This window comes from Notothenia rossii (genome assembly GCF_949606895.1).
Source record: "Notothenia rossii genome assembly, chromosome: 9".
NCBI classification, from domain to species: Eukaryota; Metazoa; Chordata; class Actinopteri; order Perciformes; family Nototheniidae; genus Notothenia; species Notothenia rossii.
In genome coordinates this window covers 67,057,576-67,082,445 of record NC_136907.1, presented here as the reverse complement: position 1 = coordinate 67,082,445, position 24,870 = coordinate 67,057,576, and the positions used below count along the sequence as shown (strand labels likewise).

The window sequence follows — 24,870 nt, the reverse complement described above, 5'->3', positions numbered from 1 at the left end:
TTTTTACAGCAGTTCATTGCCAGCGAGTTCTTACCTTTAACCTTAAGTGTCACTGACTCCTTCACCTTGCGGACCTGAAAGGTGATAGTCCCCCCGTCCTGAGGTGCCAAGTTCTTCAGTGTGAGCTTGTGGACCTTGCCATCATGTGCGATGGTGTTGACTTCATTGGTGAAGAGCACCTTGTCATTCAGAAGCCACTGTACCTCTTCATCAGCATAGTTGATCTCACATGTGAACACAGCATCGTTGTCTTCATCAACCTCTGTGTCTGCCAAGTGCTTGCTGATCTTCATCTCACGCACTGGACAGAGGAAAAGTAACAGTTTACGTTGAGGACAATTAGAAAACAGTTTCATTGAAAGATTAAGGTCAAAGGTCAATACTACAATACCTTCAACAGTAAGGGTCCCTTTGGCCTCAGCAGGTCCGGACTGACAGCGGTACTCTCCACTGTCTTCCTCAGTCAACCTTTGAATAGTTAGTTGAGCCCTTGTAGCATCTTGCTTCACGTTGTACTTGTCTGAAGCGGTCAGAGGCACCTGGCCTTTAAACCAAGCAACCTCTTTGGGTGAGGCAGAGAATTTACAGGTGAGTATCGCTGAGCTTTTCTCTTTCCCCTTGACATCTTTGATGGGCTCTGCAATCTCAAGCGGACGCTCTAAATGTGAGGAACAATATCTGATTAGACTCAATTCAATTACACTGGATATGTTTACTAAAAACAGAGAACACAAGTTATTGTCGCCTACTGCTGTATAAAAGTCATTCTACACATTTACCTTTGACTGTGAGCTGGGCTAAAGATTTGCTCTTGCCAGCTGTAAACTGCACAGGTCCTGTCATCGATGCTTTGGTCTTTTTGAAGGTGAGACTGTGCATTGTGCCCTCTTTCTCCATTTCTACATCGGCGCTCTCCTTCACAGCAACTGCATTCAGAGTCCATATGGGAGGTTTCACCAGTTCCATGCTGATTTCAACTTCAAAAACAGCTGCAAAGGGTTCCGTCACTTCTACTGATGTCAGCTCCCGCACAATGCTGATGGACTGCTCTGTAGGGTCGTCAGGAAAACAGAATGGTTCAGAAGTCCTTACATAAAGGTAATGATGATTTAATTCAGACAGGACAACACACATATGGATAAGTCTTTTTGAGACCCAAATGTAATAGCATACCCTGGCCTATATATTATTGGTATATACAAGTGGTCAGAAATAAATTAATAGTATACAATAATGTGTGTGTACTACTACTGCTACTTGCAGGAAATAAACCTTTCTTGGGAGAAGTTCATCATAAAATGAGCACATTTGTCATTAGGTAGTACAAATTTCACCCTTTCATTTTGAAAAGCACCACCCACGTTACATTATTTCCGAGGCCATGCATGTTTTCAAATGAGCAAAACTTAAATCCAGGTCACCTCCTGTACATTTATACATAAATAAAATAGAGACGGACAGACAGACGTCCCAACACAGACAGACAGACCTATAGATGGACACCTCATTGATTAGGACTCTGATGGCTTATATACTGTACATCCTTTGAGTATGTTCATGTGTATACCCAGTATACAGAAATATAGAATCTTATATATATATAATTGCACTACACTTGATGAACCTGACAGCTGTCAATCAACCTTGTTACCTTCCACAAGTACTTTACAGGATGTCTTTTCATCAGTGGCGTCACAGGTGTAGGTGTCTTCGTCCCCGGATGCCACATCGTTGATGGTGAGTTTTCGGTACACATCTTCACTTTTGATCTCGTACTTCTTGCCGTGTTTGATCTCCGTCTTGTTCTTGAACCACTTCACCTTTGCGCTGGCACGTGACACTTGGCATTCAAGATGTCCACGATGCTTATACATCGCTATCTTATCCCTGAGTTTTTTCACAAACTTGACAGGCAGCTCTATAGTAACAATAACACTGAATCAATTCAAACTATCATTATCAGGAATGCTACAAGGGAAGCTGAAAGGCTATTGATTCCAAAGCTTTGCCAAAGCCCTTGCTTAGGTGCACGTAAGGACAGCCACTGTTCATAATTGAATTGTGTTATAGCCAAAGCAAATGGGGCTAAGTAATGGAGCATTAATGCTTTTGATGCCCCATTAGTTTTTTTGCAAAAGCTAAAGCAGATAGCAATAATATTGTGATGGCACTACTGCAAGTGGGAATTAACGTGTGACAGCCATTCTTGTTTATATATCAGTTGCTTATTGATTGCAAACAGAGAGACACTGACATATAAACTAAGAAACATGTGCATGTTGAGCACCTGAGAGCAAATAATGGTCTTAATCTTATCATTCTTAGATTTTGCCTCACATTTCCAAAACCTAAAATCAACCAAGACGGAAAGCCATGACTAAACCTATTGAAAATAATCCTATCCTAGATTTTTGTTTCCTTTTGCCATCAGGCCTCAATGAGGCATAACAATGCAAATGCAACTTGAAACTGGATTTTCTATCTCATCAATAGTCAGATTGATGCATTCTGTTGACGCTTATCATAAGACAACATTTCATCTGTCTTTAGTGCGACAATTTTCATTGGCACACTAAACCAGTGGAAATGTTGAGGTGAATTTAACAAAGAATGTATGCAGACTTTTGATTATCCTAATTATTTGTTATGTGCAAATGTGCCGATGTATTACAATTTTGCAACAATTTGTGTCATAAATAGACAAATCCATATTCAACCTCACCTGAACATTGCAACATAAGGGTTAGCAAATTCATGCAGCGACATATTTCTGTTCAGCCCATGACACTGACTGGTTTACCTTTCACTTTCAGTTTTGCTGCTGAAGAGGCCTTGTCAGCTGTGAATTTAATCTCACCCATATCTTCAATGGTGACAGACTTAAACAGAAGTACATAGGTTTTGCCTGGAATAAGAAATAAGACAACGTGTAGATAATCATTATTCATGAAAATACAGGTGTATACATAGCTGAACAACTTTTTGGAGACTTTACCCTCTTGTCTCATCCTGATGTTGTCACCGACTTTGAGTTTGGTACTTCCTTTGTACCATTGGCATTCGACTTCATCATGTGATACTTCACAGACAAACGCAGCGCTCTCCTTCTCCATCACTTCCACATCCTCCAGCTTCTTAACAATCTTAACTTCTCGGGCTGCAGGGAAAACATTATTAAGAGGGTTTCTATACCCAATAAGGCAACATGACTTATTTGTGTGCTTCAATACATGACTGATAATTACCATTAACAGTGAGTTTAGCTGAGGTGTTATCATCAGTAGTGTGACAGATATAAGTGCCTGCATCTTCAGGGGTGCACTTGTTGATGACCAAACTGCGCTTTCGGCCCAAGGAATGGATGCCAAAGTTCTTCCCTGGTTTCAGTTCAACATCATCCTGCAGATTAATGATTTTTCAAAATGTTACATTCTGTATGGACACGACACTTTTAAAATCTCATTATTTCCCAAAGCAGACAGTGAATTAAATAATAACTTCTCACCTTGAACCATTTAACATCTGCATTGGTTTTGGACACTTCACATTCAAAAGTAACCTTTTCCTTATCAGCGACACTGATATCTACCATGGGCTTGGCGATCATAGCAGGAAGTTCTGTCAAATCAAAAAATTGTATTAAAAACGTTGTGACACAATGACCCTTGTGGCAGTATGGGTGACATAGAAAAATAACTTACCTGTGACAACCAGTTTGCCAGAGTTATGAACTCCTTCTGCTTGGAAGGCAATTGTTCCTGCGTCCTCCCTCTTGAGATTGGACAACGTTAAGGAATGCTTCTTTCCAAAAGCTGTGATACGGCAGTTGGCCCCTGACTTTAACTTGCCCCCATCCCTGGTCCAGAAGCCCTCAATATCAGCCTGGCTGAGCTCTACCTCCAGAGTTACCGTCTCTGTCTCATGTGACTTGGTTTCTGTTAGGCCCTTGATTACCTGGATCTTTTTCACTGAAGGGAGGATGAGAAAAGGTTTGAGACTTAACATGCTCACGGGTTCTTAGCTTTTAAATAAAGAATGATATCACTAAACACTGGAGAATGACATTGTCTTTCTATACGCATTTAAATACTGTATGTTGTGTATCAGTCTTACTCTCCACACTGAGCTTGGCCTGGGTTTTGTCATCCAGGGTTTCACAGGAGTAGATGCCCCGGTCAGCATAAGCCACGCTCTTGAAGATCAGTGCCTGCTTGGCTCCGTTGACCCGAATCTCCATGTTCCCTGAAGGCTGCAGCACAACGCTGTTCTTCATCCACCTCACTTCATCCGACACCTTACTCAGCTCCAACTCCAGCTTCACTTCACTCTGCTCCTCCACTGTCAGGTTTTCTAGCGTTTTCTTAAATGTCACAGGTTCATCTAAATGGGGCACACAGATTTGACAAAGTTGATGAGGAAAAAATATTACTTAAAGGTCCCCTATCATACTGTTTTACATCAATATATTATAGTTCTAAGTTATATACAAAACATGTCTCTGAAGTGTTTGGCTCGAAATACAAAACAGATTATGCATTGCAGCATCCCATAATCCCCTCTGTTTCAGCCCTGTTTCAAAAGGGCTGATTTTGGGTCTGTTACTTTAGATGAAAATAAGGAGTCCCTCCCCACGCCCCTCTGAGAGATTATTGGTTAAAAAGAACACAATGGTGCTCTAGGAGGAGATTCAGATGATAAGCTGGGGGGGGGGGGGGGGGTTACCTTGGTTGGTGATTGGCTAATGGTTACACAAGCCAAAAAAACGTTATGACATCATAAAGTGGTCAGAATCTGATCAGCTCATTTTCAAACAGGTTTTTATATAAATGGATCAGGACAGAAAGTGAGAGAATATTTTTTCCTGAAACTTTCAGAATCTCTTTACACAGAGGGGACACATGTTTATGTATAAAATAAATGTAAAAGTGGATTTGGGATAATAGGTGACCTTTAACATACTAAAGAATTATATTGAGTGTTCTTACGCTCCACTTGTAGGTTGGCTTTGCAGCTTTTGCCCTCTGCATCCACGCTGATCTCTCCGCCATCTTTTTGTGTGACGGAGGTGATGGTGAGTGAGTGACTGCTGCCCCCATGCCCAATCTTATATTTGGGCCCAGCAGTGACGGGTATGCTGTTGTGGAACCATTTAACGTTGACGTCTGCTGGGTTGACAGCACACTTGAAAATTGCATCTTTTCCCTCCATGGCAGCCACATTGTTCAGTTTAGTAGTCAGCCTCACCACTCTGGGTGCTGAAAGGAAAGCATGACATCAAATGAGATAAACTGATACAGAATAAAATACATGAACGTGTTGAAGGTAAACAATTAATTACCTTTTGAGGTAACTTTGGCAGAGGTCTTGTCATTTCTACATTCACAGCTGTATTCCCCTTCATCTTCTTTAGTCATGCCAGTCACGGTGAGGACCCGCTTAGCACCATCTGTCCTGACACAGTACCTGCCTCCAGGTTTAATCTCACGACCATCATGCTGCCAGACAACATCCCCTGAGGCTTGATTTAGCTCACACATCAGGCTGAGTGTGCCTTCCAAATCCACTGTAGCAGGTTTCAAAGGGACAACAAACTTCAAAGCCGAATCTGAAATGAAAACATGGAAGTTAGACATCAGAATTAAATCTGCCACCTGGAGATGTCTATATAGTTGTTCACATTTCCATGACTTGCCTTTAACTTGAACTTTGAACTCCAGTTGGTCATCAGCAGTTTGACAGGAGTATGTTCCACTGTCTTTGGATTCAGACGATTTCACTATCAGTGTACGAGAAAGGCCTTCTTTTTTCATTTCATACTTGCTGCCCTCCTTGAGCTCCACGCCATCTCTGCACCACTTCACACTACCACTCTCTGTCGTCAGCTCGGTGGTCAAAACAACATTTTCACTTGCTTGAACAATACATGTGTCCTTGACAAGCTTTTTCTGGAACTTGACAGCTGCATCTAGAGAGATGTAAGAGCTTGTTTTCATTTGTTTGTTCTGAGAAACATGTATCAAAATAAAGCCAGTATTTGAAATATATTGTACCTGTAACCTGCATCTTAAATACAAGCTTCTCTGTTCCAGCCTCACATGTGTACTCTCCCGCATCTTTTTTCTCCATCTTCTCTATCACCAGCTCCCGAATCTTGCCCTTTGACTCCATGTGGACGGCTTTGCTGGTAGTCAGCAGCTTGCCATCCTTGTGCCATTTCACCTCTGTCTTGGTATCGTCTACCTCACAGCTCAGAGTGGCTTTCTGGGAGATAGTGGCTTTCACCTCTTGCTTAACAGACTGTTTGTTAGAGAAACCAGCCGGGGCTTCTGCAGAGCAAAATAAAAACAAAACAGATGCATATAAGTTAACTCAAGATAAACACAGCAAAACATTTCAGATGCAATGAAAATACATCATGATTAAATGCAGATAGAACAACAAGACCATTCAATGATTCCTCCTACCTGCAACCTGCATCTTAAAAGCAATCTTCTCAGTCCCAGCCTCACAGATGTACTCTCCAGCATCCTTCCTCTCCACGCTGTCGATCACCAGCTGGCGACTCTTACCCTTTGTCTCTGTGTGGATTGTTTTGCTGGAAGTCAGCAGCTTGCCCTCCTTGTACCACTTCACCTCTGTCTTGGTATCAGCTACCTCACAGCTCAGGGTGGATTTCTGAGATAGAGTGGTTTTTACCTCCTTCTGGACAGACTCCTTGTTGGAGAAAGCTGACTGAGCTTCTGATGGAGGAGATATGAGAGGGGATATATCAGATCCAAAAAGCATTGAATTAGAAATATTAATATTTTTAAAAAATCCCACGCTCCTACCTGCAACCTGTATCTTAAATGCAATCTTCTCAGTCCCAGCCTCACAGATGTACTCTCCAGCATCCTTCCTCTCCACGCTGTCGATCACCAGCTGGCGACTCTTACCCTTTGTCTCTGTATGGATTGTCTTGCTGGAAGTCAGCAGCTTGCCCTCCTTGTACCACTTCACCTCTGTCTTGGTATCAGCTACCTCACAGCTCAGAGTGGCTCTCTGGGAGAGAGTGGCTTTCACTTCGCTCTGGACGGACACCTTGTTGGAAAATGCTAACTTCTGTTGGATTTCTGCAAAAGTGATAATGGAAAACGTCATGGCATTGTACATTTTCACGCTGAGGGACTAATAAAGGATTTCTGATTGCCCACCATCATATTAATGCAATCTTATAAAATATAGCAAAACTTGATATAAATGTGATCTTAATTTAAAGAAATCACATGAAATAGTCCCTTTAATTCCTCCTACCTGTCAATTGCACTCTAAATGCCAGTTTTTCAGTTCCGACTTCACAGACGTACTCTCCCGCATCTTTTTTCTCCATCTTCTCTATCACCAGCTCACGAGTCTTGCCCTTTGACTCCATGTGGACGGCTTTGCTGGAAGTCAGCAGCTTGCCATCCTTCTGCCATTTCACCTCTGTCTTGGTATCAGCTACCTCACAGCTCAGAGTGGCTTTCTGGGAGAGAGTGGCTTTCACTTCCCTCTGGACAGACTCTTTGTTGACGAAAGAGGATTTAGCTTGGACTTCTGTAGAAGAACCTGAAAAGGAGTGTGGTGTCAGTAAGTGTACACGTACAGAAAAGGAGTTATCTCACATCCTTTTGGATTAACTGCAGAATGTCAACATAACCATACATATACATTGTACTGAACAATGAGCTTTATTAAAGCATGTCAGGTTGAGTGAGACTCAACATTGCATTTGCAGTCTTAAAGAAAAAGCGAATTGGTCCTCTACAAAGTTGCTGAAAAGAGGAGCGGACTGATATTGTTAACCAGACCAGGTCTGCGAGCAGGAAGTGATAATCAACGGAGCCATAAGACAACAGAGCTCCCTCAGTAAGCAAATGCTACGAGAAATCAAAGCCTGAGGCTAAATATGAATTAAAATATACACATATATCTTTCAAGGGCCATCTAATAACAGACTCAGGGGCCATTTTGCAATATAGATGTTTGAGCACAGCTTGCCAAACATCTCAAAATTAAAGAACCAATAATGCAGACTAAATAAGTTCCAACAATCACAAAACTGAATTCACTCTCCTTACCTTCCACATGCATTTTAAAGACCAGCTTCTCAGACCCAGCTTGACACATGTACTCTCCAGCATCCTTCTTCTCCACGTTGTCGATCACCAGCTGGCGACTCTTGCCTTTTGACTCTGCATGGATCGCCTGAGTGGTGCTTATGAGTTTGCCATCCTTGTACCACTTCACCTCGGACTTGGAATCAGATATCTCCCAGCTCAGGGTGGCCGCCTGGGAGAGAAAAGCTTTCACCTCCTTCTGCACTGACTCTTTGTCAGAAAGGGCAGACTGGACCTGTGTGTCTGTGGAGGAGAGCATGGATCATTACATCTTTCAGTTATCCATGATAAGAAAATTCATCAACACATTTCTTTTGTTGACAATTCAGTCCTGGGCCCTACCTGCCACATTGAGTTTGAAGACCAGCTTCTCAGTCCCAGCCTCACAGATGTACTCTCCAGCATCCTTCATCTCCACGCTGTCGATCACCAGCTGGCGACTCTTACCCTTTGTCTCTGTGTGGATTGTTTTGCTGGAAGTCAGCAGCTTGCCCTCCTTGTACCACTTCACCTCTGTCTTGGTGTCAGAGACGTCGCAGCTCAGGGTGGATTTCTGAGATAGAGTGGCCTTGACCTCCTTCTGGACAGACTCCTTGTTGGAGAAAGCTGACTGAGCTTCTGATGAAGGAAATATGACAGAGGAAATATCAGATCCAAAAAGCATTGAATTAGAAATATTCATATTTAGAAAATACCCTGCTCTTACCTGCCACATGCATCTTAAATGCAATCTTCTCAGTCCCAGCCTCACAGATGTACTCTCCAGCATCCTTCCTCTCCACGCTGTCGATCACCAGCTGGCGACTCTTACCCTTTGTCTCTGTATGGATTGTCTTGCTGGAAGTCAGCAGCTTGCCCTCCTTGTACCACTTCACCTCTGTCTTGGTATCAGCTACCTCACAGCTCAGAGTGGCTCTCTGGGAGAGAGTGGCTTTCACTTCGCTCTGGATGGACTCCTTGTTGGAGAAGGCTGATTGGAACTCTGAGGGGAACATCAATAAGAAAGGAGCTTTAAGATCAAATGATTGAAACATATAGCACACATGCATTCAAAGCTTCTATCGAAGGTTTTCAAATGGAGCTTTGAATGTCTGTTGTGGTTTTTCTGATGTAACCAAGCAAAAAAAAAAGAAAAAAATGAAATTTAACTAAATGTGTCTTTTCTTTTTCAAATCAAAGTAAATCAAATCAACAATTGTTAATGGATATCAACTTGTTGTGTCATTAGAATAAATACAGCAGCAGGCTAATCAAATATGCTAATACATTGCTACAAGCACACATTTTGAATATCGATTTAAAACTTGAATGTCAACATGAAGCTTCGAAGCCTCGTTATGCTGAACTCAAATGATATTCATTCAGTAGCTCACAGACACAGTTTATATTATTTGTATAATACTGGAAATATTTGTGAAGTTGTTTTTGTCAATGAATTCTAGCAGTCCTACCTGAGACAGATATCTTGAAGACCAGCTTATCCCCTGCAGCTACACAGGTATACTCTCCAGCATCAGTCTTCTCCACCTTTTCAATCACCAGCTGACGAGTACTGCCTTTTACTTCTGAGTATATCGTCCTGCTGGATATCAGCTGCTTGCCGTCTTTATACCACTTCACTTCTGCCTTACTATCAGAGACATCACAACTAAGAGTAGCTTTCTGGGTGAGAGTAGCTTTCACTTCCTTTTGGACTGATTCCTTGTTGGAGAAGGCGGCTACTGCCTGAGTTTCTGAAAAGAAGAAGTACATTGATATTATATTCATCTTTAATGTGCAGGGTTGAATCGTACTACAAAAAGAATCAAACAGTCTTACCTTTGATCTTGACCTGGAATGTGACTTTGTCTGCCCCTGTCTCACAGGAGTAATGTCCTTCGTCACTTTTCTTGGCGTTTTTGATGATGAGTTTCCTTTGAGTCCCGTTGGCGACGGTGGTCGTTCTTTGGTCCTCGGTGATCTGTACTTGATCTTTCTTCCACACCACGTCCGCGCTGGCTGGAGAAACCTCACAGGTCAGCTCCAGGTCTCCTTTAAGGGTTGATGACATTCCCATGGTTCCTCTGGCTTTGTTCAGGAACTTGGCAGGTTCATCTTAGAGAAATAGAGGTGGATATACAGTGGTTACTTTTTGGTTATTTGTCAAATTATTTATTTGTATTTCATACAGACAAAATATGGGTTAGTGAATTATGGAGAAGTCAATATTTGTGACAATAATACAAATCTAGAAATGCACCAACATTTCCTTGACCTATTATGGCCTCCCCTTATTTATAAGTGGGACCTGCAGATTCCAAATGTTACACTAAGAACTATCTTTAACGGCATTCACACACATTATTCATTCTTTTGCTTTTAAAGGAAATTGTAAATTGTAGGCCAACATATTATATAGAGAGTCATCTATTCATTATGTATCCAACACTATGTATGTATTAGGGATGCCAGTGATTATTCGATTATTCGAATATTCGTTACAGTCTCCATAATCGAATATTATTTTTAAAAATCGATTTTATTTATATATATTTTAATTATTATTTATGTTTTTTGTTTTTTGTTCTGGCTTAGTTTCAACCAAAATATAGAATAATGCTAATAATAGTAATAGTATTAATAATTGTAAATGGCCATTGGTCACACCACCAGTTTGTTTTACTGTAAACTTGGAGGAAGCCTGCGTGCAGAGCAGACTGCTGCTGCAGCACGCTTTTTTTTTCTCTCCCGCGGGGGGGGGGGGGATCGGTCGAATAATCGATTATTATTCGCCAGGGCTGCCGAATAATCGATTTTGATCATGGTCAGTTTCTGGCAACCCTAGTATGTATGTCTATATAGAACTATTTATGAATGAGTATCTATTTACAAGAATGTAGAGGTATGTGTCCTCCAGCCTGAGAGGACATGGGAAGACGCTGTGCTGTTGGCAGAAGAGCTGGACACTGCAGATACTCTTGAGCAGCATGCATGGGAATTCATTACTAAATAATAAATTAAACGTCTGATTAAGTTGGAGGTTCCAAATATCATGGATAATGTACTTGCAGATGCTACAAATGGCAAGTTTTAAGTCTTGTGTGCGCAAAAAAACTTCCAAACTGTGTGTGTGTGTGTGTGTGTGTGTGTGTGTGTGTGTGTGTGTGTGTGTGTGTGTGTGTGTGTGTGTGTGTGTGGCTGGCCGTGACGTCACTGTTTTTACCACCGTGAGTCGACATAAACCAGAACCCTACACGTGTAAACTGACTGAAATATAAGGAGATTTATTGTGCATCTCTTTTCAAATCCCTTTAGAAATGCATATCCTTACGTTTGTTATCAGAGCAGCTCATGTGTGGAAAGAACTTGACTTGGGGTAGCAGAGTAACACGGGAGCTGACTACATGTTGATATACAACTCTTTCCTCTATCTGATGGCTCAAAAGCATATGCTGCAGCCATCTGAGTGGGTCACATTTCAGTATATCACATGACCTGAGACAAACTGTCTGCATGTGGGCTTGAGTCGGGACTCGTTTCAGACACTGAGCCAGGTTACATTCACGCAATCATGTTTTCACCAAGCAGTGCATATTGGTGATACTTGGTTCAGACGCCAACACTGAAACCTTGGCATTCAGATTGTTTACTTTGCTCTGTGATAAAGTTAAAGTGCTTAACTTTACTTCTTTAATGTGCGTACCTTTAAGAGAGAGCTGCAGGGAGATTTTGTCATCGGCTAAAGCACACTCATAGATGCCCACATCTTCCTCTGTCACGTTGTGAACCATAAGGATCCTCTTGCGGTCGATAATCATGTATTCATACTTCTTCCCCGTTTTCACCTCCCGCCCATTCCTCATCCAGACCACCTGAAGACACACACACAGAACAGATGGCCAAAATAGACATGATGAAGTTAAAGCAAAAGAGAATACTGACGAGTACTCAAACACAGTTACATTTACAAATACATATATGTGTATGAAGGATAACAGTTACATAAAACATAAAACGTAACATACTGTATTGACTATGTCATGTCAATTAGAAGCTCGGGGAAAAGAGCTAACCAAAATTAAAAGAACGTTTTAGCATTTTCAGACAGTTTAATACAATGTTTCTTCAGTCAAACTGATTTGACTAACTTCAAATAGCACAGAGAAATCTACTAAATGTGGTAAATGATAGTGCATCAAAAATAAAAGCTAGAAGTCAAGCTGGGAATGATTCATGTTCCCATCACAAACCTGTGCATTGTAATCTGACACCTCAGCGGTCAGCTGAGCGGTGGCCTGGGCACTGCAGACCGCCTCCTGCAGGTTTGACTTGTTGGTGAACCTCACAGCAGGAGCTAAAAAATACAGTGTATATGTAAGAAGGCATTATTGAATTGCCAATGGCATTCAATTCAACAAAGTTAAGAACAGTTGAATGAAGAAAAATGACTCTATACTATATGTATTTATATGATTTAGAGCACTTGTCTGACTACATACCCTTCACAGACAGGATGCAACTGCTTTGTGAGCCTCCACCCACAAACTTGACCTCAGTCCCGTTCATTTCCATGGTCACGTTACGGATGAGCAGAGTGTGTGTGTTCTTGATCCTGGTGATGAGGTAGTCGCCTCCACTGCGCAGGAGGCGGCCATTCAGAGACCAGAAGGCAGAACAAACAGCTGACAGCTCCACGGAGATGGAGAACTCCTCACTGAGGAAGGCAGTGCTGTTCATCAGGCCTTTCCTGATTTCAGCACTGGGTTCTGGAGACAACAGAAGAATCAGACATGAGAACAAAACAACTATAATTGTTTACAAAAACAGCACAATTAATAAAAACGTTACCTAGGTAGAAGCTTCCAGGCACCTCCAGGTAATCACTCTGGCCAAAGTCATTCATGGCAGAGATACGGAACTGGTAGGTGGCTTCTTCTTTGAAGCTGCAGACGGTGATCTCGGTAGAAAGGATGGTTTCTCCAGAGTTACACCGCTGCCATGTCTGAGTGCCAACCTTCCTCCTCTCCACGAAGTAGCACTTGATGGGCACGGGGCGGTCGCTGTCCGGAGGAGACCACTGGATGGTGATGGATGAGTCAGTCTTGTTCGCAACCACTGCATCGACTGGGGGATCGGGAGGATGCTTCCTAGCAGCTGGAGCAGAAAGAGAAATTGTCAAGCTGTTTATGTGATACGATGAGTTTTGTAGCTTGAAGCTAATCAAAAGAAAGATTATAGCAAAACTCAATTTCCTTTCTTTTTGACCCTCTTGTTGAACTTTTATATTCAGCAATTATTCATGTCTGTTTCAATAATTTAACGTTTGAAGTCTTTTGTAGTGGGCATCAAAGACATGACATGCACTAAAGTCAATTTTAACTCAATTTAAAGGGGGCAAATCCAAGATCAGAATAAATACAATACATAAAATAAAATATGGTCTTGCTCACCAGTGACAGAGAATCGTGTAGAAGTTTTGCAGTCTCCCGCCACGAAGGCCACTTCTCCTGAGTCATCAGCCTGGCAATCTCTAATAGTGAGTGTGTACTGTCTGAGCATGCAGGCGATTGCGGTACGGGAATCTCCCTTCAGCTTCACGCCATTGCGGGTCCAGTAGACATCCGGGAAAGGACGCTCCAGCTCCACACAGAAGATGACAGTGTCGCTGACAGGGACCACTGTCCTCCGGGGAAGCTTCTTAGTAATGTTGCCTGGGATATGAGAGTAAGTGGACATTAAGACACACATTCAGTAGAATTCTAGACAAATTGACTAGCTGTTCTTAGTTTCCCAACGGACATATAATTTACTCTTGTCAATTGTATTGCCTGCACAAAACAGCTAACAAGAAATAAAGACATTCAAAAGTCTCCACCATACCCAGGACAGTGAGCTCAGCCACAGTGCGGCTGCCTTCCTTCATCTCGCAGATGTAAACACCATCGTCGTTGGTGGTGACGTTGTGAATGGTGAGGCGAAGCAGGGTGCCTTCCTGCTCCATGTAATACTTGGTGCTTTGATCCAGCTTCGTCTCCTCCATGAACCAGCTGGCCTGGGTGGCACTAACAGGCACCTCACACAGCAGGGTGGCTGACGTCTTCTCCTGCACCTCCACATCCTGCAGCTTCCTCCTGAATGGCACCTTAGGCTCTGGCACAATGAAAAACAAGGAGGGAATCTTTAGCTTATAAAGTCACAATGATGGTTTTGCATGTTAGTATGTCAAATACAAGAAAAAGGATATGCTTCAAAACCAACCATATGGCAAATGTTATACATTCATTCCCCAAAAGCTCTTACAGAGGACAATGTAGACACAAATGTATGACAATATAGCAAGTAGGGCTTGAAGCTTTTAAATAAAGATTTTAGTGTATGTAGTCGTTTCATATTTATTACTCTTTCACCCTAAAAAGAAAAACAGACTTCGAACAAAATCTAAATTTGAATGGTGATTTTCAGAATATGAAAGTATGAATTAAGCTTCGAGGCTTCAAACTAGTCGGTACAGCTCTAAAGCAATTACATAAAAGCTTATTGATAGTCAGTTGTTAAACCTTGGTTGTTGAAGTCAAGGTTTGACGGTTAAACAATGGGTTGTCTGGAATGTAAGAAATGAGTTACTGCTGGCACATCCTTGAAAATGCTCTCAAGTAAAGTATGTATTTCAGATGTTATTTTGAGGGTTAATGTGCTTTCTCCACCCGCTATTTGAATGGAAGCTATAGGGTACATGCCGTACGTTTCCATGCTGCTCGGTTTTCTTACTCTGCTCTGCTCTACAGATGAGGGTTAGAGTTCAAACTGTATCCATATCCATACTTTGGGTTTACGCCAACAGTTTAAAGTTAGCAAGTGTTGAAACACATAGAACTCCACTTTGAGTTATGGGTGAAGTCCACTGGGTTCATCTAATCATGCAAAGCACCCACATAAAGATAAATGCAACATTTACGTTATTCATTTCAATATTTCCTGTTCCGTTCCTGCCGAAGGACAGATGAGCTATGACTATTTTTACTAAAAAAAGATTAGGTTGAGGAAATCACAGTGTTGTGAGTAATAGTTTGGCTCGTTGACCCCTTAGCTTATCATTTTTGACAGGCTTGTCAACGCACACTATATATTTAACATTGACAACCCTTAACAGTTGTGTATTTCTGTCTTAGTGTCCCAAATAAATACTTTTTTGAAGTTATCTTTCCAAAACTGACTGGATTTCTGCCAGGACCTCTTATTTTTTAAGTGTTGTGTAATAATTGTGGTAATTAAATCAAAGGTTACAGAAAATGAAATGTTTTCCCCTTTTCTTTTTTCTTAAAGGAGTGTTTTTTGTAATGGTCATGCAACATGGAAGAGCTTAAAACGTATAACCCCTACTGCAAAATGTCCCCCTTTAAATCCTATAAACTAACAACCTGCAGACATCAGAAGTCCTCTGCACCAGCATTAAACAGGTAAATAAGTGCGGCAGCCCTCATCAACGATCATGCCGACAGAAATATATAATCCTACAGTTTCATCCATTGGGCCAATTTTTTCCCAAGGGGAGTCTCAGCAGCATTGGTGCTAAAGTGCTCCAGTGAGTGAGTGAACATCTTAGCATCTGTGAACTACTCATCACCAGCAGAAAATAGATGCAACACAACACCCTCCCAAAGAGGCTGGGACAGATTTCAACCTTGTTGTAAAAAGCATACACACATTTTCAGGGGTAAATTATGCTTTGGGGAAATGATTCGGACACTTAGAGTAGTGCAGATACCAACATTGATTTTTGCTTTCAACATATAGCTTATCCCTGAGTGACATGTACTTCCATTTGAATTGCTAATACACACACACACAAATGAGCCACTTGCTGCAGTGGCAGACAAACAGGCAGTCTAGTTTATTTTGAGTAAATCCCACATACACCATCCTGCTGTGATGAATACTACCACCAAATGTGTATTAATGTTAAGCTTAAAATAGTCCCCTACAAATGTATTTGCACTCCTGTGTAAGTAATGTACAGTACCAAGCTGTTTTAAGAAATGACTTTGTAGGGGTTCAGCTTTTTTCAACATTTCATCTGGATTCATATGAAAATGTTGCCCTAATATGTCAATACATTTTAGTTTCTCAAAATCCAAGGTGATGTCTTTAAATGTGTTGTTTTGTCAGTCCAAAACAGATAAAAGCAGGAAATCTTCATTTTTAAGAGGCTGAAAACCTAATTTTCTGCAATTTGTGCATTCATTTATGATCAACAAATTATCCTTTTTGTCAATTGACTACTCAATGATGGTGACTTTTTGAGTGCAGCTGTACTATATATAGCATACATTTATTATCTCTTTTTTTTTAGATGAATGAGTCCTGCAGTTATGGTATAGATGCTGGAAAATGATTAGGAGAAAGACTAATATAATGTTTGCTTTCATGGGATTTGTTAATATCAATAAAACAATGAAATCATGACAGGCATTTACTGTAACCCTGGTGTGGAGTATGGTGCATTTAGCTGACAGATATGCATGTGATTCATAAACATAACTGCAATAGTTTTCTTCTCTAATATGTGTACAACATGTATGGCTGTATTGTATTAAGCAAACACGTCCATCTTACCTTTGACAGTCACCAACACAGCACTGTAGGTCTGCCCAGCCATATTGGTGGCATTGCAGGTGTAGAGGCCATTATCGGTCTGCTTGCAGTACAGGATCTTGAGGATGAAGTTCTCAGCTTGGTCCTCATAAATGACATGCCTGCGGCCCTCGCTGATGTTTGATCCATCCTTCCTCCAGATGATGTGGGGTTTAGGATGACCCGTCACAAAGCAGCTGAGTTTGGCATGCTTGCCTTCAGTCACCGTGCAGGTACGGGTGAACACACCTTTGGGCAGCTTTGCCAGCGCAGATGCCCTCAGCTCATGTTCCTGACTCAGAGAACTCAAACTATCTGTGATGCTGGTCTTGGTGGAGGAGGAACCAGAGGATCTGCTTTCTTCAGTGCGATAGATAGAGATGTCCTTCTTCATGTCCTCCTTGCGCTTTTGTAGGTGAGAGAGGAGAGAGGAGGTGTTCTTGTCTGCGGACAGATGGAGGGAATCCTGGGCATCTACAACGAGAGCTGCTGCAGAGTGTGAACGACCCACGGTGTTCTGGGCCCTGCAGGTGTAGGTGCCGCTGTCCAGGTTACGCACACTTTGGATCTTCAGGGTGCTGCTTTCGGTGTCGGAAACAATCTTGATACGATTTGACACGCCCAAGTAGCGGCCATCTTTCTCCCAATCAAAGTTGGGATCAGGGTGGGCTGCAACCCGGCAGTGGAAAACCACATCGCCTCCCAAACATACACGTGTAGAGGTAGGCTTAACCATGAAAACAGGGGCCCTTTGAGCCATCTCTGTTTGCAGGGCCACTTTGAGGCTAACGGCAGCATAAGCCTCCCCAACTGTGTTTTTGGCCCGGCACATGAATTGGCCATTGTCCTCCAGTGTTAAGTCATAGATGGTCAGGCGGTACAGATTTCCATCCTCCACGGTTTTGAAGCGTCCCCCAGATGTCAGCTTCAGCTTGTCCTTCTCCCAGCTTATCAGCGGGGTCGGGCTGCCCACGATAGTGCAGCTAAGTGTGGCGTCTTTGCCTACACACACTGAGCATGCCTTTGGGCGGGTGAGAAACCTGGGGACTCCCCCAAACAAGTTCTGATCCATTGTTGGTTTCTGTAATCAAATAAAAGCTGAACATTAGAATACAGTTCCAGGCAGTGGCTCACGAGAAATAAAATGAAACGTTGAACAAAAGACAATATAAAATAAGATAGGATAGGATATCACTAAATATACTGAGGGAAATTCCTGCAGGAGTTCAAATATAAAGAGGGGAAACTAAAAGTGCAAATATAAGTCTAAGTGGAGAATGTAAATATGTACAGTATCAGATCTGAATTGTAGGTAGCGTAGAGTACTGCATATTTATATTGCACATATTTATGTCCATCATGATATTGCCCTTTATGTCCTACTAATGCACATTCAGTGTAACTGTTATCCTTGTAATACATTTTCTATCTGGAAAAAGAAGCAGTTAGTAGTTTGATATAGTTTTGTCAACAACAAATTCCTTTTCAAATAACTAATTTGCGTGTGAATAATGGATACAATCATAGTTTCTGATTGGAGTTGATCAATATCAAGGGAAAACCAAAAATATTTCATTACAACTACAACAAACTAGACCATATATTTTGTATGCACATTGTTTCGTCAGATATTTTGTATTACTTTATTTCCACACACTAAATTACAAATAAACCCTGTGGCATTACACCCAAAGCCATTGTGAGATGTGTGTTAAGTGTAGCTCCTCTATAAATATGTTATGCTATGAAAATAACTCCACAGTCCAAATAGGCATATGTATGGCTGGCAGTTACAGTAAGTGTCAGTCAGAACAACCCTTTCCTGGCCCTGCAGACATTATTTAATACTAAGACTTAGCTTGCAGCCTATACAATAGGTAGTTTACCGGCACAACAACAAATACATTCCTCTGTAACAAGGTCAAATAGAGCAGATATGTGCCTTTCAAAGAGTGACATTTGCCAGCTTTGTCACCTCTGTCGCTTGAACTGCCTCTCCCAAAAATAACCTCAGCTGTCAGACCCCGTCTCTGTCCATTGCCATTTGTAGAAGCGAAAGGGATATCAGCTGCTTGATAAAGCTACCACTTAAAAAACATTCTACATTTCTCACAACGAACTAAAACGTTATTTTAAAAACATTTCAAGGTATTCCCATGCTTTAATTGACGGTTTCTTAATAAACTACGACAAATGAAACACACACGCAGTTAAATGAAGTAGCTAACATTACCTGAAACTGGAAGCTAAAGCTAGGATACCTAACAGTAACTCAAATTAGAAATTAACCCTTACATGTGTGAAAGTATAACGTACAAATAAGAAGGTGAAATAAATGAAAAAACTGCTATAACTTCGGCCAATTCTTCTGTATAATTCTTAATGCATCGTGTTATTTTTGTACACATCATTTTATTATCCTAACATCAATTTTTCACCTTGAGTCTTCAGCCACTCAGGTAAAACGGGCGTTGAATCATGTGGCCTAAAACTTCAGTTTTCCGTCAAGATTTCCATATGAAAGCCAACTCCAGAATCAGTGTTTTTGAGAAGTCCGAATTTTAAAAAATGTCTTCTTTGTGATCAAATATCCTTGAAATGGTTGTAAATCCAGTATGGTGGGAACATCCCCCCTGTCTGCTGCGGTGGGCGGTTGACTAAACTTATTTTTTCTTTCTTCTCTGGTAACTCATGATGCCAAATAGCTGACGTGCCTACATTGGCGCAGCCTCCTTTCCAAAATAGACTTGTCATTTACTGAGGAGATAGGAGATAGGCTGCTGTTGGTGAAGTCTGGAAGTAGAGCAGGCTGGCCTCTGCTGGGCTGCACACTATCATAACACTGGATATTACTAATAGTTTACACCTGCACAGTGGGGGCTTGCAAAACCGGTAGAAAGGAACTAATTGCATTAGTAAAGTAGGCTATATGTAGACTTACTTAAGTACATTTCTGAGATTCACACATTACATCCACTCTTTTATAGGCTCATTAACACACACACACACACACACACACACACACACACACACACACACACACACACACACACACACACACACACACACACACACACACACACACACACACACACACACACACACACACACACACACACACACACAAAGTGGTCTTGAGCCCTTGCCCTTTTTCTTCCTCAAGAGAAAGTGCTCTTTTTCCCCCTTTTTTATTGTTTATATAAGAATGTATATCTACTGCTGTTTGCGCACAGTTTTCCTTTCCACAAACATATTGATTGAATACCAAATTAAAATAACAGGTCATTCGCTACCCTCCCTCCCTCCACGTCTCCTGCACAGCGGTGCGGACAATAATCGGCAGACAGACAGGTAGCAGCACCTCCCACTTTACTGCCCCATGTTATGCCGCCTTTTCTTGGCTTATTTTGAAGGTGAGTGGTGATGAACAAATTACTAAACTGCCAGTGCCTTGAGTTTACAGCTAATTAGCTAAAAGACAATAACAAATATAGTTAACTATGGTAGGCTACTAGCTAATAGATAAGTTGGCTCAAGGTTTAGCTAAGACAATTTATCATGGGCATACAGGCTACTGTACCGTACTTAACCCTTCTCTTGCGTTAGGTCATCCCCCTTCCTGACCGGTGTGTTTTGCACAGTGATATCTCTGGAACCCCTTATCCAATTTTGATGGTTGAACTTCTCATTTGAACATTCAAAGCAAGTAGAATCAAGGGATGACAGACAGAAGGACACCATGGGTGAATTTCATATTATTTTTGGCAGTAAATTCAAAGATAGTGCTTATTTTACATTACTGTATATTATAAAAATGCTTGCCATGTAGGCTGTGTTTACTGGAGATGGAAATGATTTAGTTAGTGTTGTAGCTGAGATTCTTCCCGTTCCAATGATGTATGGGATGTATTGATTTAATACAAGCAAGCCAGTGTTTCATGTCATGGTCCGGACCCACAGGTGGGCCCATCACGTTCAGCATTCACTGTGATGAATATAAAATAAGACACTGATACTGTTTTCTTCAATGAACATGTATTGAAAGAGAAATATGCCATAACAGAACATTTGTGTGTGTGTGTGTGTGTGTGTGTGTGTGTGTGTGTGTGTTCACGCACATGGTTGGCAATGCAAAATGGTGGAATGTCACCTCAGGCTCCTCTCCCTCAGGGGCTTCTATCTCAGCGGCCTCTCCCTCAGGTGCCTCTTCCTGGTCTGTTGTAGGCTCATAGTCTGGATCGCTATTGTCTTCCATTTCTGAGACATCTTCCTCTATCTCCTCTTCATCTGGTTCAATCTCCTCTACATCTAGTTCAAAAATGTGTCCAGAGCCCCTTGTACAGAAAATAGCCTAATCGGTGTCAATGAGTCAAATGTGAGCAAGGCACAAATATAACTGCTTGAGAGCCAGTAAGGGAGGCGCATTTAGCACGAGAAAGTGAGAGGTTTGTGTTTCTCGAGGGGCACAGAGCTGCGTGTGTGTGTGTGTGTGTGTGTGTGTGTGTGTGTGTGTGTGTGTGTGTGTGTGTGTGTGTGTGTGTGTGTGTGTGTGTGTGTGTGTGTGTGTGTGTGTGTGTGTGTGTGTGTGTGTGTGTGTGTGCGTGCGTGTGTGTGTGTGTGTGCGTGTGCGTGTGTGTGTGAAGAACATAATACACTCATACCCATTCATTTTCTATGGCGGTCAAATCTGACCGAAAACATCAAGGGTGTTTCACTGTTGGATAAATCACTCAAAATTCAATGCTGTGGTGATCATCAAGAGTACATATGTTCAGAGGCCTAGTGTGGAGCATAACATAAGGTATTGAGGCAATTTGTTTGAAAAACACAATATTTATGATTAAAATAAAAGTCATTCGGTCACTTTTGACCCGAAACGCAAGAGAAGGTTTAAGGGGAGAGACTTAAAGTGAATACAGTAAAAGTGATATGCAAATTAGGCGTTAACTAGGCCTAATTAAAATGCGCTAACTTGCACCACCTCACAACTTCCCCATAGTTACTTACATCAAGTCAGTATTTTCCCCTGAAATGTTATGTTTAAATGCAGATTAGATATCTATAGATGAATTCCGACATGGTAGTAAAAAGAACACCATTTATATGTGTTTCTTGGAAGTTTTATTTCCATTAGAGTGAAAGAAAACATGGAAGCAAAATAGACCAAAATAAGTACATGAAAAAACGATCTTTTTGCCTGTTGTCTTTAAACAGTAACTTCATAATTTTGATTGTTGGCTGCTCATTTAAAAACTATTAATTGTACTAGTTTGTTGTCTGCTCTTGTGCATTGTGAATACTAAAGAAGACCATTGTCTCTTTGTTAGCTGATTATTTTGTATAATTATGTTGAGTATTAAACAATTGTGTGAGTGTAAGGGGAATTACAATTAATTGGTCAGTAAGTCAGAGATGTGAAACTATATTTAACTTTTTGTTTTACATTTTTTTTTATAAAAGATTATGGGAAGTGCCCTTTTTCTCCCTTGAGCACCCGCCCCCCAAAATGTCTGTGCACGTCCCTGACACACACACACACACACACACACACACACACACACACACACACACACACACACACACACACACACACACACACACACACACACACACACACACACACACACACACACACACACACACACACACACACACACACACACACACACACACACACACACAGTGTGTGCTGGACTTTCTTCAAATTACTACAACGTAAGATTTTACCAACAACAAAATATGATACTGTGCTTCCGGGGAGGAAGGTTAATCAGTAAATGTAATTTCAAGTAGGCCTACTGTGGGCTACTTAAAAACCAATGTAAGGTGCTTGTATTAAATCCATTTATTTCACATAACTTCAGTAAAGGCTAACATGGCAGATTAATATTACCAACATAAAATAGAATCAGATTATAACATATTAATTTGAACTTGCTAAAATGACTACTACTATTAATAATAATAATAATAAACAATTGAATAGACAAAAAATCAATAATTATTGTATAAACATTATATATAATTAATAATACATTATATTAGAAATGCAAATGCTCTCGTGCTTTATTGTAAGTGCAAATGTGTGACCTGCACATCATCCTCTTGCCACCTCTGCATCTGATTTTCTGAGATTGGATCATCTTACCACAGACTGTGGTGCATGCTGAGCTTGAGGATAAGCTAAATTAAATCTAAATGTAATTAAATGTTGCTGAATGTCAACTTCAGCATTGGAGTTCTCGAGCAAAACAGAGGTGACTCTTGGAGTTGCCTATATACTACTTTTATAGTTTCCCTTGTTTTCAAATGTTCAGCTATATTATGATAACTATTCTCATTCACTAAACAAATAGAAATATAATTGGTATCAGTTTGCTAGCATGACTGGATATGTAACAAACTAAAACATCCTCAAATGTCAGTGTCTTCTTTTAAGATGAATTTGTTGTCGTGTTCTCTTCTTTCACTATGGCCATACAAGCTTTCAGCAGGAGTAGATGATCTGTTCTTAAGTTTCTAAGTGAAGCTTGGCATTACTGCAACACTTTGGTCAAATGTAAAGTGACTAAACTTGCCCTGTTTAACACATTGTACTCCGCCGCCACAAACATCATCTCTGTGATGACAGCTGCTTCATCCAGCTGGTCAGCTCCATAAATAAGGTATGACCTCATATTTAACAAAAGCGTTACATGTATCTGCCATGACCACCATTCAGTATTATATAGCAATCATTACATGACATTTAATTATATCATACTTTATCATATATGTATAGACAGGGTTCTATTTAATGTTTATAATGTGTAGAAACAAGCGGTATAGCCAGCCTTACCCCTTCCTTCCCTATTCTCTGGCCTCTACGGTATTTTCTTGGTCTTCCCGTGTGGGCTTTCCCCCAGTGCCAGTGACTGACAGCAGCAGGTCGCCTGGACCTGATTTAAACTCACCGAAACTCTAGCAGACAGTAATCCACTGTTGCTGCTTGCCTGTGGTTCATTCTGTTCTGGCTTCTGTGTGTGGTTTCCATGCTCCTGAAAGTCTACTGATAAAAAAAAAAAAATACAAGAAATTGAAAGCAAACTCTTTGATCTGCCTCTGTCTCTCATTCATTCAAACATTAGAAGATCACAAAAGTGTAATATACAGTATATGGAAAATATGTTGAAGTTAATTAAAATTTCAACTTACCCCAAGTTGTTCTTCTTCTCTGTTTTTGCTCTTTCTATGACTCTTGATCAGCTATTGATGCTCAATCACACAAAGAAAAATGGTACCCACTAACAAGAAAACTCACGCATGGCCACCACAGTGAATTCACAATTTTATGTAGACCATTTTGAACAGTAAGGTTTTAAGGACTAATGCATGTGCTTGAGAAGTAGTTTTCGAATACGACTAGGTAAATGTAACCGAGTTGTTTTATGCGAGTTTAAAAAAATCACATGTTGATATAGTTTGTGTGTTAAAGCTGAAGTTAGTGTTGAATAAAAAAGTTAGTGTTTCAAAAAATATCTTTGTTGCTTAAACTGTCAGAAAATAATATGTGAACAAAATCTGGTTGTTTGCCACCGAAGGAAAAAAAACAATCAGAGCTGAAAAGTTTAAGAAGAATTCAAGGTATACATAAAGTAATTTATATACATTTGTTCATTTTGAGGTGAACTTTTCCTCAAATAGCATCAAACAATGTTTTTTCTTTTAATCAGTCTTGGACAGTATTCAGTCTCTGATGGCACTTGGATTACAATACAGCAGAGGGCAGCAGACATACACATACTGTATATAACTTGGCTTTGCTGTTCAGCAACTAAAGAGTTAGATAAAATCCCACATAAAAACTGTGTTTGTGATGAGACAATGTTCACAGAATGCTTCCAGCGTTAGGTGCCAATATTTGACCTACATGGCCTTCCACTTGACCTCTTAGCCATATCGAGAAAAAAGGTCACAGTGTATCATGTTCACAGCCAAAACACATCCTCAAAACAACATTTACATGGCAAGCAACAAGTGGGTCAAATGTCGCAGCAAGGGCAGAGTGAAGCCAAGAATGAATAGCAGATGGCTTTCATGTCCCTTGAATGGTCAATGGGGACATTGGAAAAAAATGATTCAA

The 24,870-nt window shown here is 40.9% G+C and overlaps 1 protein-coding gene across 21 annotated transcripts in view; it reads right to left on the bottom strand.

The window, feature by feature from the left end:
* obscnb (obscurin, cytoskeletal calmodulin and titin-interacting RhoGEF b) overlaps window positions 1-19,394 on the bottom strand; it is a 58,360-nt gene extending 38,966 nt beyond the window's left edge. For 15 of the 21 annotated variants that reach the window (XM_079650173.1, XM_079650188.1, XM_079650184.1 and 12 more), the window contains exons 1-30: window positions 19,187-19,394; window positions 16,731-17,829; window positions 13,998-14,267; window positions 13,568-13,828; window positions 12,966-13,271; window positions 12,617-12,883; window positions 12,368-12,471; window positions 11,821-11,989; window positions 9,957-10,232; window positions 9,590-9,871; window positions 8,845-9,120; window positions 8,481-8,756; window positions 8,100-8,381; window positions 7,294-7,587; window positions 6,831-7,112; window positions 6,465-6,740; window positions 6,051-6,326; window positions 5,693-5,965; window positions 5,339-5,605; window positions 4,986-5,255; window positions 4,114-4,380; window positions 3,702-3,968; window positions 3,506-3,618; window positions 3,246-3,399; window positions 2,996-3,157; window positions 2,801-2,905; window positions 1,652-1,918; window positions 780-1,049; window positions 392-658; window positions 35-301 (exon numbers count right to left, since the gene is read on the bottom strand). In XM_079650173.1, the coding sequence (XP_079506299.1) occupies window positions 35-301; window positions 392-658; window positions 780-1,049; window positions 1,652-1,918; window positions 2,801-2,905; window positions 2,996-3,157; window positions 3,246-3,399; window positions 3,506-3,618; window positions 3,702-3,968; window positions 4,114-4,380; window positions 4,986-5,255; window positions 5,339-5,605; window positions 5,693-5,965; window positions 6,051-6,326; window positions 6,465-6,740; window positions 6,831-7,112; window positions 7,294-7,587; window positions 8,100-8,381; window positions 8,481-8,756; window positions 8,845-9,120; window positions 9,590-9,871; window positions 9,957-10,232; window positions 11,821-11,989; window positions 12,368-12,471; window positions 12,617-12,883; window positions 12,966-13,271; window positions 13,568-13,828; window positions 13,998-14,267; window positions 16,731-17,820 (7,936 nt within the window). In that variant the 5' untranslated portion in view covers window positions 17,821-17,829; window positions 19,187-19,394. The remainder of the gene's footprint in view (window positions 1-34; window positions 302-391; window positions 659-779; window positions 1,050-1,651; window positions 1,919-2,800; window positions 2,906-2,995; window positions 3,158-3,245; window positions 3,400-3,505; window positions 3,619-3,701; window positions 3,969-4,113; window positions 4,381-4,985; window positions 5,256-5,338; window positions 5,606-5,692; window positions 5,966-6,050; window positions 6,327-6,464; window positions 6,741-6,830; window positions 7,113-7,293; window positions 7,588-8,099; window positions 8,382-8,480; window positions 8,757-8,844; window positions 9,121-9,589; window positions 9,872-9,956; window positions 10,233-11,820; window positions 11,990-12,367; window positions 12,472-12,616; window positions 12,884-12,965; window positions 13,272-13,567; window positions 13,829-13,997; window positions 14,268-16,730; window positions 17,830-19,186) is intronic. The other 6 variants (XM_079650182.1, XM_079650185.1, XM_079650183.1 and 3 more) reach the window with 2 other exon arrangements.
* Window positions 19,395-24,870: the final 5,476 nt, after the last annotated feature.